The sequence below is a fragment of the Dipodomys ordii genome, unplaced genomic scaffold (assembly GCF_000151885.1).
Source record: "Dipodomys ordii isolate 6190 unplaced genomic scaffold, Dord_2.0 Scaffold13, whole genome shotgun sequence".
NCBI lineage: Eukaryota > Metazoa > Chordata > Mammalia > Rodentia > Heteromyidae > Dipodomys > Dipodomys ordii.
In genome coordinates this window covers 2,753,423-2,768,512 of record NW_012267229.1, presented here as the reverse complement: position 1 = coordinate 2,768,512, position 15,090 = coordinate 2,753,423, and the positions used below count along the sequence as shown (strand labels likewise).

At 38.0% G+C, this 15,090-nt stretch overlaps 1 protein-coding gene across 1 annotated transcript in view; it reads right to left on the bottom strand.

Moving 5' to 3' along the window:
- Sel1l2 (sel-1 suppressor of lin-12-like 2 (C. elegans)) overlaps positions 1–15,090 on the bottom strand; it is a 78,982-nt gene that overhangs the window by 35,376 nt on the left and 28,516 nt on the right. The window contains exons 4-5 of the mRNA XM_013011024.1: positions 12,688–12,790; positions 8,875–9,037 (exon numbers count right to left, since the gene is read on the bottom strand). Of these exons, the coding sequence (XP_012866478.1) occupies positions 8,875–9,037; positions 12,688–12,790 (266 nt within the window). The remainder of the gene's footprint in view (positions 1–8,874; positions 9,038–12,687; positions 12,791–15,090) is intronic.

Sequence of the window (15,090 nt, the reverse complement as noted above, 5' to 3'; positions counted from 1 at the left end):
TTACTGTACTTTAGAATGAATAATAATAAAACATTTTAAACCAGTGGTCATTATGTATTTTACTTACTTAGAACCAGTTTTTTACCTGCAATATCTTACAAAGTACATTTGAATATTTTTTTCAGGTTTTTAAATGAAATAGGATTGGTGCAAAATATTCAAGCAGTAAGAAACACATTGAGTAAACTGTTACAGTCTAATCCCTGAACAAGTTGAAAGAATAGAAAGTCTCAGACTGTATTCCCCCCTCTCTGGCCCCCCGAAACAGACAAAGCTTTCAAAAGATCTCCAGAAACCATTTAAGTTGTAGTGAGCCACCAAGCTGAAAATAGAGATGATGAAGCCTGGTAGAAGGTTGCCAACTTCTGATGGTTTGACCTACAATTTCTCAGCTTTGGGATGGTGTGAAAGCAATATGTGTTCAGTAGAAATTGAACTTCAATGCTTAAATTTCCAGCTTTTTCTTGGTTAGTGGCATGGGATTGAACACTTTCTGAGGATGCTGGGCAGTGGCAGGTTCCCAGTTAGCCAATGAGATCACACAGTCAACTACTGACACCCGACATGTCCTGTGTTGCAGATTTACAATGTTTGACAAGTCTATGAAATGGATTTTTGCCATTTGATGAGTTTATTGGGACATACTATCTCACATTTATGTCTCCCAGCATGCTTTTACTGTGAGCTATTCTCAGTTCTAGAGACGATTGAAATAGTTTCTAGGCTTTATGCCTCACCTCTGCATTCTACAACTCTCCACTATTATTACCACTCTCTATCTACCAGTATCAGGCTCACATTTCCATTTCTTCATCTGGTTCATAAAAACATTACAGGAGACATGTAAAATGTCTAAAATCTAAATATGCATCAAGGTGTGGTAATTCAATCACCTCAAAAAATGGGTAATTTTTTAAAGTTTTAATTGTAATTTTGCAAGGCGAAACACTCTTTTCTGTCTTTTCACCTCTCTCTGCATCTCTGTCTCAATCTCTCTTTATGGTACTGAAGATTAACTCAGGGCCTTGAGCTTCCCCAAATGAGCAATGCCCTCCATCCATTTGCTGTATAGTTTTTGCTTCTTCCATAGGGTCTCTTATTAACTGCCTGGACTGGCCTCAGTTGGCAATCTTCTCACCTCTACTTCTCAAATAGCTCTGATTACAGATGTACACTAGCATACCGGGCCTGTGTTACTTTTTAAATTATGAAACTGCAGAGTTCTGTTTCCAAAAGCATAATGTCTCTAACATAGTTTATAAGTACAGTTCATATATCAAAAATTAAAAACAAAACAAAAAACTTCTGTGATTCTGAAAAGTCCTCTTTAGTTGTCCAGGTTTCCTCTTTAGGGAACTTACCTCACAATTGTTTTTATAAATGGAAGACATCTGAATTTTGGTACTCCGGTAACCCTTGCAATGTATATTTAAAATGATTAAATTGGCTCCTTTCAGGGACATCTCCAGCCAATTTTAGATTATTTTTCAAAATTTTGTTGCAACTCCCAGCAGGTTTTTTCCCCTTCTGCTCAATTTAGAATCTAGTTCACTGATGCAGAAACTCTGACAGTAAACAAATACACTGACCTTCATGTAAGAAAATGAAGGTACAATTCTATTCAATTTAGGCCTGTATTTTAGAGCCACTTACAACCAACGGTATCATTGTGTACAGCCTCGCCTGCTCTTTTGGTCTGATCCTCCTGGAAAAATACATGAGCTCATAAAGTTATGAAGAGGCTTGTGTGGGAATTAAATTAACATTCTGTGACAGTGAAGGGGAGTGTTTCTGTAGAAAGCCCACTCCAAAGAGTAAGGACTAAAATAATGATTTTTATCAGCCTTGAATAATCAAAGGCTGGGCTTCCTTTCTCTTTAGCGTAAAAATAACATGGAGTGACTTGAGTTAATTCTCGGAGGAGGGGGAGGTCAACTTTACTGTATTCTTGGTATTTCTTTTAATTCTGCTTAAAGCATGCCTGGACATTCCAGAAAGTCAAAAGATGTCACGAGCTGTCCTGTGGTAAAATACACCGATTATTGTCAGCACAGACCTACTCTTTTATATGTCACGTATTGCCATGTAACAATTTCACATTCTTTGGCTTAGTTTGTTTGCTTGTTTGTTTCTGGACTCAGTCTTTTTCTGAGAAAAGGACAAGATAAAACAAAGATGGATTCTAGAATGACTAAGTTTTCATCCAGGAAAGAGAAACATGATGAATTGAAAGAGAAGCTACAGAATAGTGATGACATCAAGGACATTTTTGGTGGTTTTTAATGGTCAAACTCTGCAAATTGGATTGTTCATAAGACTCAGATACTAAACTCAACCACTTTGGCATGGCTTTTAAGGAAGTGTTACAGTGGCTGGGGTTGCATGGGAAGAGTTAAGTATAAAGGATGTTTCACTGTACTTCAAGGTAAATTATTCAGGTTCTATAGTAACAATTTCAAAATTAAATATTCCTTTTGCTTTTTTGTGCAAAGGATTATTAAGGGAGAAAAAAAGATGAAGCAATTTTCCTTTAATTATTGTATGAGGCTTGAAAGCTCCTGTGATCATTACTTTTAGTTCAAATTGAGTTCCAAAGAAAAGCATGAAGGAACTCTAACGAGCATCTCAGACACTGTCTGTACTCTAAATACAAAAAAGCATCAGCATCAAGCAGTGCTTTACACAGGTAACTCTAGACTGATCAAAGTGATTATTAAGTTGATACTAAAAACATTTTTTCACTTGTAGCATAGTGCTAATAACTATAGCCCTACCACAATTCATACCTCCATAATTTGATTTTTGGATATAAAAGAAGAATATATAGAATCTTTGTCATTGAGACATGATTATTCTAGAATCCTAAAACACAATAAAACATGGAGTTAAGGGATTTAAATCAAGGGATTCAAATAGGGAAGGAGAAGTCAAATTATTGTTATTTGCATATGACATGATCCTAGTTTTTTAAAAAAAACCTAAATATTCTAACCCAAACCCCTCCTAAATAAGCCAGTTACCAGTAGCTCACACCTGTAATTCTAGCTACTCAGGAGGCTGAGATCTGAGATCACAATTTGATGCCAACCTTACAGGAAAATCTGTGAGACTCTTATCTCCAATTAACTACCAAAAAACTGGAAGTATTTCCATTTCCTAACAAATGGGGCAATGTCATTCTTTCTGATGGAGGCATAGAATTCCATTGTGTATATATACCACATTTTCTGGATCCATTCATCTACTGAGGGGCATCTGGGTTGGTTCCATATCTTAGCTATGGTAAATAATGCTGCAATAAACATAGTTGTGCTGGTAGCTTTAGTGTGGTCTTGTTTGTAAACATTTGGGTAAATGCCCAAAAGTGGGATTGCTGGGTCATAGGGGAGTTCTATGTGAAGTCTTTTGAGGAACCTCCATACTGCTTTCCAAAGTGACTGAACAAGTTTACATTCCCACCAACAATGAAGTAAGGTTCCTTTCTGTCCACATCCCCTCCAGCATCTGTTGTTGTTAGAGTTCTTGATTTTTGCTGTTCTAACTGGGGTGAGGTGATATCTCAATGTTGTTTTGATTTGCATTTCTTTTATGGCTAGGGATGTTGAACATTTCTTCATGTGTTTATTGGCCATCCTTCTTTTTTCTTCAGAGAAGTTTCTCTTTAAGTCTTTAGCCCACTTATTTATTGGGCAGTTGTTTCTTTGAGGATTTGTTGTTGGGGGGTTTAATTTTTTGAGTTCCAAGTATATTTTAGATATGAGACCCTTGTCCGTTGTATGGCTAGTAAAGATCTTCTCCCATTCCGTGGCCCAAAGAAACATAGGTCCCATGGTTTCCCTTATTTGCAATATCTAGTATATCTATGAGTCAAGCGGAAAAGGTCAGATAATGTGATGTCAGGAAATTGAACCTTTAGATACATATCTTAATGTTTTTTTCTTTCATGCATGTGTTTCTAATGCACTTATAAGATTATCTCTTTGTTGCTTTGTATGTCCCTCCCCCACAGTATAACCCCTGCTTTCACTATATTTGATGTCAGTATAACTTGAGGAGGAGATGGGGAAAAACCAGTTGTTTAAAGATACAGGTGGACCTGTTGCAACAATGAGAAGTACAGGTTGTCGTGTCCAAAACGAGCTTTACAACGTTGGTGCGGGGGGGGGGGGCGGGGAAGGGGGGGAGGAGAAAGATTGGGATTGGGGGGGAGGGGGGAGGCTGGGAAGGGATGTGAAGGGTAAACCAAAGGAGGAGGCTGCAATGCTTGGTAAGAAATGTACGCATTATCCTGCCCATGTAATTGTAACCCCTCTGTACAGTATCTTCACAAATAAAATTAAAAAAAAAACTGGAAGTAAACCTGTGTGTCAAGAGGTAGAATGTTAGCCTTCAGCAATAAGGCTTAGGAACAGCACCCAGGCCTTGGCTTCTTCAAGCCCCTGGACTGGCACAAGAAAAAATAAATAAAAGAGAGAAAAGAAAACTCCTAGATTTGATAAACACTTTTGATAACAGAATAAAAAATCAACATATAAAAAGCAGTAGCTTTTCTATACACTGACAATGAACAAGCTGAGAGAGAAATCAAGAAAATTCCAGGGTGGGAGACATGATTCAGTTGCTAGAGCACTAGTCAATGAGTGAAAGTGTTAGGTACTGAGTTCAAGTTCTAATCTTGGGCCAAAAGAAAAAGAAAAGAATTTCATTCACAATAACCTTAAAAATTTAAGTTAAATATTTTTTTGTCGGTTGTGGGGCTTGAACTCTGGGCCTGGTGATATCCTTGAGTTCTTCAGCTCAAGACTAGTGCTCTACCACTTGAGCCACAGCGCCACTTCTGGCTTTTTCCATTTATGTGGTGCTAAGGAATCGAACCCAGGGCCTCATGCATGCAAGGTAAGCACTGTATCACTGAGCCACCTTCCCAGCCCTTAAATACATTTTAAATAAATAAAAGTAAGTTAAATAAATAGCAAAGTAGTACATATGCATGAATAGAAAGACCATTTAGAGAGAAGAAAACAATATAAAACTACTTAAAAAAAGAAAGGAATAGAGCCAGGCACAGGTGGCTCACACCTATGAGCTACTTAGAAGGCTGAGATTGAGGATCATGGTTTGAAACCAGGCAGAAAAGTTAATGATACTCTTGTCCTCAATAAATTATTCAGAAAAAATCTGGAAGTGGCCATGTGGCTCAAATGATACTATGAAGAGGCTCAGGGACAGCACCCAGGCTCTGAGTTCAAGCCCAGGACTGGCAAAAAATAATATAAAAATAGCCAAAATAGTGTCACCACTTGGAGATTACCATTACTGGTTTGAATTTTCTTAAGGGTAATAAAATATAAATGACCTATTCCTTGATTCTTTTTGTAGTACTCTACCTTGAACCATATACTGAGATCTGTTTCTTGATTTTTTTTAAGTAAATGAGGTTTAATTTCCTGCCTGGAAAATTAATGGACAAATTTCTTATTGAGAACAGTTTATCTATATGAAGAAAAGAATGAGTTTCTTATTTCTCAGTTTTTGCCTCCTAAATGAGAACTAGAAAATTGAAAAGTTACAAGTGAACTATCTATATCCAACCTGGTAAACACAGTACCTTACAGGACATCTTCCAGATTATGAGAGCTTGAAATCTCCTCAATTCCCACTATTTCATTGAAGACTTCTCTACTAATAGTTACTGTTACAGATTCTTTCAAATCATCTTACTGGGATATTTTCATAATGTAAATTGTTTTTGTTGCCCTTCACAGAATTTCCTTCAGTTTATTTTGCTACATGAACCAGTCAAGGTATGAAAAGAAGTAATTAGGCCTCTTTTCCTCCATCTAGCTTCTCTTTGTATAGTAGTCTAAAATTGCATTCCTCCCCTCATGTTCTCAAGGACACTTTTAAGTGTGGCATTGTTTTTCTTTGTTAATTTGTGTATTCTTATTAGTTCTCTGACATCCCATCATCATCTGTAATGCATCAGAACTTTGTTTTCCTCTGCATGTGTTCCTGTCCTAGCTATACTTCTGGCTTTTTGGTGGTTAACTGGAGATAAGAGTTTCACGGAGTTTCCTGCCTAGGTTGGCTTTGAACTGTGATCCTCAGATCTCAGCTTCCAGAGTAGCTAGGATTACAGGCGCAAGCCACTAATACCTGGCTATGAGTACTTCTGATTTATTTTCCTCTCCCCACTTCAGAGATGTAGTATCCTCTGTATCTCTCCAGCCCTGCAACTCTCTCCTATTCTTGCTCATTTTAATTTCTAGCTTCTTTAGTTGCATTTCTTTTTAAAATTTTTATTTTATTGTAATGGTGCTGTACAGAGGGGTTACAGTTACAAGAGCTAGATAATGAGCACATTTCTTGTTGAACATTGTTACTCCCTCCTTTGTTTTTATCCTACTAACCCTTCCCTGCCCCACCTCCCTCACTCCTCTCCCCCAAAGTTATCAAGTTTATTTCCAGCATAGTATCTTGTGAGTCTCCTTGTTGTGATGGGTCATCCTGTATCCTTGTTGCAGCATTTTGTTATTCCCCTTCCCCTCGCCAAGTTAGATAAATGTATATACAAGATGCAAGGCACCAAAATCAAATGCTTAGGTACATTGCACTTCTGTTGTGCTATTGTCCTTACACTTTCCAACAGTGCCAGCAGGTTCCCTATATTAGACTAGCACAAATATCAGGAGAAGGATAGTGGTCACTGGGCAGCACTATTAAGCTTGACTCACTGTAGCCTGTGGCCAACCTGGTCTCAGGACTTAGCCATTGAACTAAGTACTGTTTGTGGCATAAAATCTCCTTCACTCTTTCTTTTTAATACAAGGAACTCAATCAAATGTAAGAGGATTTGCTATTGGAAACATTTTTCTATAGTGTTCACAGGAATAATAGTAGAAATGTAGTCAAATCCAGCTATAGAGCTGCAACAGGGTAGTTGAGGGTTCTAGATGTTAACCTTACATTTGCATAACATGGAGAGTTCGAGAAGAGTCTTGAGTGAGGAATGAGGACGTCCAGGTGGTCAGGGAGCGCAGAGGATGGCTTAGGCAGAGGATTTTTTTTTTTAACCATCAAATATAATGTTGCAGTGTTCCAATAAATAGCAGGGCTGGATTTCGCATAGTAGACCACTGTTAGCCATTTGGATTAATTTTATCTTACTTACACTCTGTCTTCTGGTCCCTCACAAACTAGACACACACCTATTACACAGATAACTTCATTTTTTTATAGACAAAAGAAAATGAAATGCAGAAAGAACAAGTCAAGCCAGATAAGGTGGCACAAGCCAGAAATCCTAGTTATGCAGAAGGCATATGTAGGAAGAGCAAAGTCTGTCCCTGGCATTAACCTTGCATTCTGTATAAAATGTAACTATGTCAAGAATCCAGAGCTCTCAAATGAGCCCTTAGGGTCTCTCACCTTAGGGTGGATTGGAGAGCAGTTCTCTTTTTTTTTTAATAAACTTTATTTTTTAATTGAAAGGGTGATGTGTTGGGGGGGGTTACAGTTACCTAGGTAAGACAATAAGTACATTTGTTTTTAATTATCATTACCCCATTGTTTTTTTTGTTTTGTTTTGTTTTGTGTGTGTGTTGGGTGGGGGTGGGGGGTTGCAGGGTTTGAACTCTGGGCCTGGACGCTGTCCCTCAGCTCTTCAGCTCAAGGTGAGCGCTCTACCACTTGAGCCACAGCACCACTTCCGATTTCCTGAGTGGTTTATTGGAGGTAAAAGTCTCACGAACTGCTCCTGCCTGGGCTGTCTTTGGACCGCAATCCTCAGATCTCAGCCTCCTGAGTAGCTAGGATTACAGGCATGAGTCACCAGCGCCTGGCTCTACCCCCATCTTTCTTTATCTCCCGCTTACCCCTCCCTATCCCCACCCCCCGCCCGACCCCCAAGTTTGTAATGTTCATATCCTACGTAGTGTCAAGTGAGTATCAAGATGGCTCATCCTTTGTTCTGATGTTTCTGTGATTCCCTTTCCTTTCCACATATTGCATTGTCTATTATGTAAAACACGAGGTACAAAAAGCTAAGAGAAATGAGGAAAGGAAAAAAAACAATAATAGAGAAAAAAGAATGAATTATAGACTGGGTCTAATGAGAGGCTCTTGTTTCCATGAGTTGGGATTCATATTAATATGCTTCATTATATATAGTTCTTGACACTAAGCAAGTGGGTTCTTGAGATCCCTTGTTAAGGGTATCTTCTACATATTCTAGTTCTAACAAATGAGGGAGCTCATGAGACCTGCTTTTCTTTGGGTCTGGCTTACTTCACTTAATATAAATTCCCCCAAACTTTTCATTTCCTTATGAATGGAACAACAATGCTGGAGGAATTTCAATACTAAACCTCAAACCCTTTACAAAGACATAGTACTCAAAACAGCTTGGTATTGGCACAAGAACAGGCCCAAGGACCAATGGAACAGATTCGAAGACTCAGAAATGAACCCACAGACCTATGGCCACCTAATCTTTGACAAGGGAGCAAAAAACAAAAAAAAAAGGATGGAAGAAAGACAGCCTCTTCAATAAATGGGGCTGGCAGAATTGGCTAAACAGGTATAGAAAACTAAAGTTAGATCCTTATTTATCACCCTGTACCAGAATCAACTCCAAATGGAGAGCAGTTCTGTTCCTTAAAGTCATCTGTTTGGAATAAGGTACCAGGGGTCCTGCAGCATTACTGACCTGACACTACTATGTCTATGTGCATACGACCACATTACCACAGCCTAGCTAGCGCTGGGGGCTGCAGTAGTGTGGGAACACTATTGTAAAACTTCTTTTATGTGTTATTGTTCTTTTGTTATTTCAGGATGGAGCTATTTAAAGTTTTGTTTTCTTTCAAAACTCACATTTTGGGCTTTGTATGATCCTTCTTTAGCCAGGGATTCATATAATTGGATAGCTGCTGTTATGTTTTGCATGCCAAAATTTCCAAATAGCAAAGCATCAGCCATTTTCTCCATTGCTTTCAAATTTCCCATGTCAGCTGCTTTGGCAAAAAGCATGTAGGCTCTGTTTCAAGAATATAATGTCAAAAGGGTGATTTAGAAAAATGAAATTTTCTGCTCCTTCCTTTATGTGACTTCTTTCTAATAAGTAGTACTCTGTTGTCACAATGCAGCTGAGCTGAAGTCTATTATACCTCTAGATTTGTTGATTTATTTTACCTTTAGATCAATCTAAGGTTATAATTTCAAATACATTTAACAAATAATAAAGCTACTAATAATGAGAAATACATAAGATATGTCATCCTTAAGCTTTATGTGGTAAGTAAAGTAAAAACTCAAAGCAGTCATCCTAAAATAGCAAATTCTTCCATGCCCATCTCTATTATTTATAGATATTTGTTTTGTAAAGCAACTTCTGAAAATATGAGAATACTCAAAATTTAAATGCTGCATATGGGAGTTTATCTCATGCAAATAATGAGACACTTACATTTCTTAAAGCAACACTTCTCTTCAATATAGCAAAGCCAGGTTACTTGGAAAATCAATATCCAAACAAAAGTTCAATCGATAGGACTCTTCAGTTTTGTTGTTTGGAATCATATTCTGGCTCCACCAGTTACTAGTTGGAAAATTTCAGTCAAGTTACCTAGCCTCTTTGTGCCTCTTTCAGCTATGAAATGAGGATAACAGGACACTTACTCTGTAGGGTTGCTGTAAAGATTAATTGAGATAATCTTGGCATCATGCCTGGTAAGCGTAAACCCTCAATAAATTTAGCTATTACTATTAGAACCAAAGTTTTACAACTTAATAATTTCTCCTTAATTAGGTAGTAATGGTGTGAAATTTTAGTGGTTGAAAATATAGTTACTGTAGGATTGCCTGACACTGCATATTCTGAACTTCAGCCCCCAAATCACCTGGACTTTCTGTGTGTGACAAGTAGTGATGAAGAATCTCATAGGTCAAAATGTGTTAAGAGACAGAAAGTACTTTGGGGATGTACTTTTACTTTTATAATTTCCTTTTTTTGTTAGCGCCAAGTCTAGAGATCATTAACCTCTATATTCATGTATTTGACTCAAATATAAGAAAATGTACGGGTACACCCCCCTCTACATCATTGTTTCCAATTAAGAATGATCAGGCAATTTTGTGTAGAGTGTCTTTAATGGTGAGACAAGAAGCTGCTCCTTTACAAAGACTGGTGCAGAACAAGTTGGGCCAAAAAGGCCTCAGAAAGCCCCTCAACGAAGGAAGCAGTAGAGGTCAGCATGTTCTAGTAGAACAGAAAATGGCAGACATCTAGAACCAGGAGGGCAAGAAAGAACTTATCCAGGGATAAAGCAAGCTTAGCATCTTGAGGATGGGGCAAACAAGGAAGAAGGTCTCAAAAAACTGATACCTAGGATAGGTAGCAGAAGGATAGGCTGACATTGGGATACAAATGCACTTGAATGGCTTTTATCACAAGGCTTGCTGTTGTAACTTATCTAGCCTGCAGGAATGAGAAGTCTCCAACAGGGACCAAGATGTAGAAACCTGATATGGATTGTAGAAGCATTCCATTGTATATCTCATCTGTCCAAGGAACAGCAACAGGCCACAAAGCCAAGCTCTATAGGTTTATGGATTATGTGGACACTGTTAGGTATCTGGCTTCCCAGTCAGGGAAATCCAAAGTATAAAACAGATGCTGCAAATAGAACAAGTTGCTTCTGGTTAGGCAAGATTAAGTTCCACATGCAATCCTCAAAAGGGAAAAAGTAGAAGGAACTAGACAGCAGGAATAGATCTGGACAATAACATTCAGTTAGCTATCTGTATGATCACCAAAGCAATTGGGTGTTAAGTGGGTATTGGAGGGAGAAGGGTCTAAACATTCCTCCAACACAGATCAGCAGCATATCTGAAAATGCTGATGTGGAATAATTCTAAATGGGGGACCAACAATGGCTGTCACTGAGATTTCCTGACTCCCTCAGACAAATTTGTGTCTCTCTTGATAAATGCTTGCATGATAAGTGTACTTTTGTGTGTGTGTGTGTGTGTGTGTGTGTGTGTGTGTATGTATGTGTGTGTGTGTGTGTTTCATTTCTGAGAATTGAACTCAAAACCTTGAGCTTGCCAGGCAAGCATTAGATATTTTAGTGGCACTTCCAGTCAATATGTATATTTTTAACAATACTGACGCTTTCAACAATGCTACCTATTTATACATAAATAGATGAATGAATGATTAAACAAATGATCGAATGATTCCAGAATGTGGGTAAGCTCAAAGCACGAGTGCCATTTCCATGGGAAGGTGCAAAGCATGAGTAGATAGAGGGATTCCCTTCTAGTCAGCAAGGTATACATTAAATTTCTCTTCACCTTCCTGAATCTTGAAGAAGACAATAGTGGTGATTGGCTGAAGGAGAACATGGGCTATTCCGACAGCATAAAGGATTTGCCCAGCTTCCTCACAAACTCCCAGGATGTCTTGTGATTAGCAAATTTGGTTTTAGTTCTCCATTGCTGTTAACTCAAAAGCATCAGGTGACTCAGGCATTAGATATCCTCTACTGCTATGTAAAACAGCTACTCTTCTGTCACTCCTAAGTAAGGACTAGATTAAGACAATCTGGGCAAGAATAGCCTGGAATAAAGTCCTTAAATTTAAAGGCTGGTTTGCTGTTTGGACTGGGTTTTGTTCCAGTCCAACCTTTAAGCAAAGGCTAAGAGAATCATTAAGCTAGATAAATAATTCTCTGTTTTCACTTACTAAGTGAATTCCTTAGTAAGATAAATTCCATATTAGGATAGGTTGTATTTTAGGGGTCTGATTTTTACCTGTCCTTATCAAAACAGTCATCAGGGACGCTTAGCAGGAGACCAAAATCATGCTGGGAGTATTTCCTTTGTTCTTGCAAAGAGTTTATGAATCACCTTCTCCTAAGGAAAGGAACAACTTTCTCATCTCTCTCTTCTTGTCACTTTGGAAGAATTACAGAATCTTTTTCCCTCTCCATTTCCTCATTTGGTTGGGGGATAATAATCCATGCAGCACTGAGTAATATCGAACTTAGCCAGTAGGAAGTGATCATGAACAACCCTCATCTTCTATACTTCTGCACTTTCCTCAAAGGCTTCAGGTTTTGACACGTTTGTAAAGACACAGGCAACAAAGAGGAAGAATGGGTGTGGAGGACCACAGCTTATTCACCTCCTTGCTGTGTATCTATGTTTGTCTCACTGTAAGAACATTAGCTTTCTGTTTCCCATTTTTTAAATAGGCTAGGTGTAGTATTTCTTGCCTCATAAGATTCATCCAGAGAGAACACAGAAACACATGAAAAAGCTCCGACAATCATAAGGTACTGTACAAACACTCAGGAAGAATAAAACATGCTAAACCAGCAACTGTTCTAGTTCAAATAACACATTTAAAATATCTAATTAATTAAAGCCAACATAGTATTTTGGCTTGAATGCTCATGAGGATCAGAACCTTAATTCTCCATTTCACTTAAAGGTACCTGAGCCAAATAATCCTCCTGCTTAGGGTAATGCTTTTTGAGACTCTTTAAACACCACTTGATCCTTCTAAAAGCAAAACGTATGGGCAGATAAGCTTATTTGTTGTTCTAATGAGCTTAATGATGAATTAGATTCTAGAATGCCCTTTTTTTTATTATTAACGTGAGTATTAACTTGGCTACTTACTCTGCTTTATGCTTTTGGCCTTTAGATTCCTGGAGAATCTTGATGCCCATGTTAAATAGCTCATCTCCTTGATCTGTGAAGTTTTTCTTTGCTTGCTTTTTTACTATATGGGCAAACAAGGAAAGGAAAAACAATATGACTTCTTTATTTTACTTTTTTGTTGTTGCTGTTGTTGGTCGTGGGGCTTGAACTCTGGGCCTGGGCACTGTCCCTACCCTCTTCAGTTCCAGGCGAGTGCTCTACTGCTTGAGCCACAGCGCCACTTCCAGTGGTTTATTGGAGATAAGAGTCTCGCAGACTTTCCTACCCTGGCTGACTTTGAACCATGATCCTTAGATCTCAGCCTTTTGAGTAGCTAGGAATACAGGAATGAGCCACCCTTGCATGGCAAGTTTTATTTATTTTTAGAATATTTTAAATTTCAAAAAGTTTGCTTAGTATTATTCTCTAAGTTAAGGACACTGGTAGGTCAAAAGGGAGAAGCTGCCTAAAAATGTCACTTGTTATTTTGTGAAAGGATCTAGACAGTGGGGAACTAAGTTTCTGATGGCAGGAGGGAAAGTGGTGTTCACGGGGTATGTAAGGTTCTGCAAACCGGAAGCTGGGGATTTCTGGATCCTGTCTATAAATCTCAGAGCCATGATATATAGTTGAAGAGAACAAAAGGACTAGGCAACAAGCATTTCTAAGATGACCTAGCATTGTGCACCTAGAAGCAGTATATTCTTGGGAGAAAGACTCTAATTATAACTTGCCTTATAGACTGAGGGCTAAGAAGTCTGTTTTATGGGACTTAAGGAAAATAAGATGAAATCTTACCCACTACAGTAGTATCACTGAATCATTTCTATAGCACCTCATAACTTTTAGATCATTATTACCAGTTTATTAACCAGAAAAGCAGGTTGGAGGTAGAGTCAAATTTGCAGCTACTCCTCACACTCTAACAGACACATACACACACACACACACACACACACACACACACACACACACACACACACACACACAGCTTTTCACAACATCTCAATACTTATTCAAGTCCATTTCAGTATATGTGAAATCCCTGATTAGGAAGACAGCACCAGAAATCATTTCAAAGGAAGGGCATTTGGGATTTGATGCTTCATTAACAAGACCACAAAGAACTTTTAAATGGCTCTTATTTTTTTTTCTTCCTGACAAGCTATCAGAGTTGTCTCATTTCATTTTTTAAATTTAATTTTTATTGTTATCATAGAGGAGTTGTACAGAGGGGGTTACCATTTCATAAGTCAGGCAATGAAAACATTTCTTTTCTTTTCTTTATTTTTGGAAAATGTCATCCTTTCCTTCACTTTCCTCCTCCTGTCTTTGTCTACAAGCTACATAGCTCATTTTCCCATAGTGTATACTGAATATACTGCATTTTTTCACTCTTCCTCTCACCCTTTTCCCCCACCTAAAAAAAAAAAAACAAAGCAAAACCAAACACCACAACCATTTTATTAGCTAATTTAAAAATCAACTTAAAAGCCAGTTTAAAATTATTTTGAGGGCTGGGATGTAGCTCAGTGGCAAAGCGCTTGCCTAGCAAGTGCAACGTCCTGGGTTCGATCCCCAGTACCAAAAAAGAAAAAGACAAAAAAAATTATTTTGAGTGCTTAACATTAGTTAATCAATTTAGAAATACATGGTATTTTAGCATATAATTTTTGCTCTGAGTTATATATTATCTATACTCATGATTAAAACGTGAGGAATAATGGAAAAAGCCTACTAATCTGTGTATACAATCACAGTTGCTCTCATTAACACGCTTTCAAAGCATAAGAATAAATTTTGAAAGCTTGACTCTGCATGCACATAAATATAAAATGGTTTACCATTGCAAATTTTTTACCCATAGCTTTTGCTTTTATTTGTAATTCTTTTTTGGCTCCCTAAAATGTATTGAGCTGTACAAATTTTCTTCTTAGAAGAAAGTTCAATTATGAGATAAAGTTATCTTGATGATGCTTTCATTTTCTTCTTAAGGTTTGAAGGTTTTGAAACTTCAGGGAATGTAGAGTCAGGAAACGTCTTGAGATTCCAGATTTGATGTGAGGTAATCATAGTGGCTGGAGAGACTGATGCAGCCTCAAAGCTGTATTACAGCAGGACATCATGTGACCACTCAAATAGACAAGATACTGAAACCAGTTTTTGACCCTAGACCTCCAAAGTATGAATTGAGTCCAGCTTAGGTGCCAAATAAAGAGATCTGATGAGGGGCAGAGAATGAAGATACATTATATGGCACACATAGAAAGATAGTTCTTCAATACATCTTTGGCAATCTTCAGATGTCTTGAAAAGGAGAGTTAAATAGGAAGAACTGGGAGAAGGCTGAGGGAGAAGAAATGCATGCTTAAAGCAGTCCTA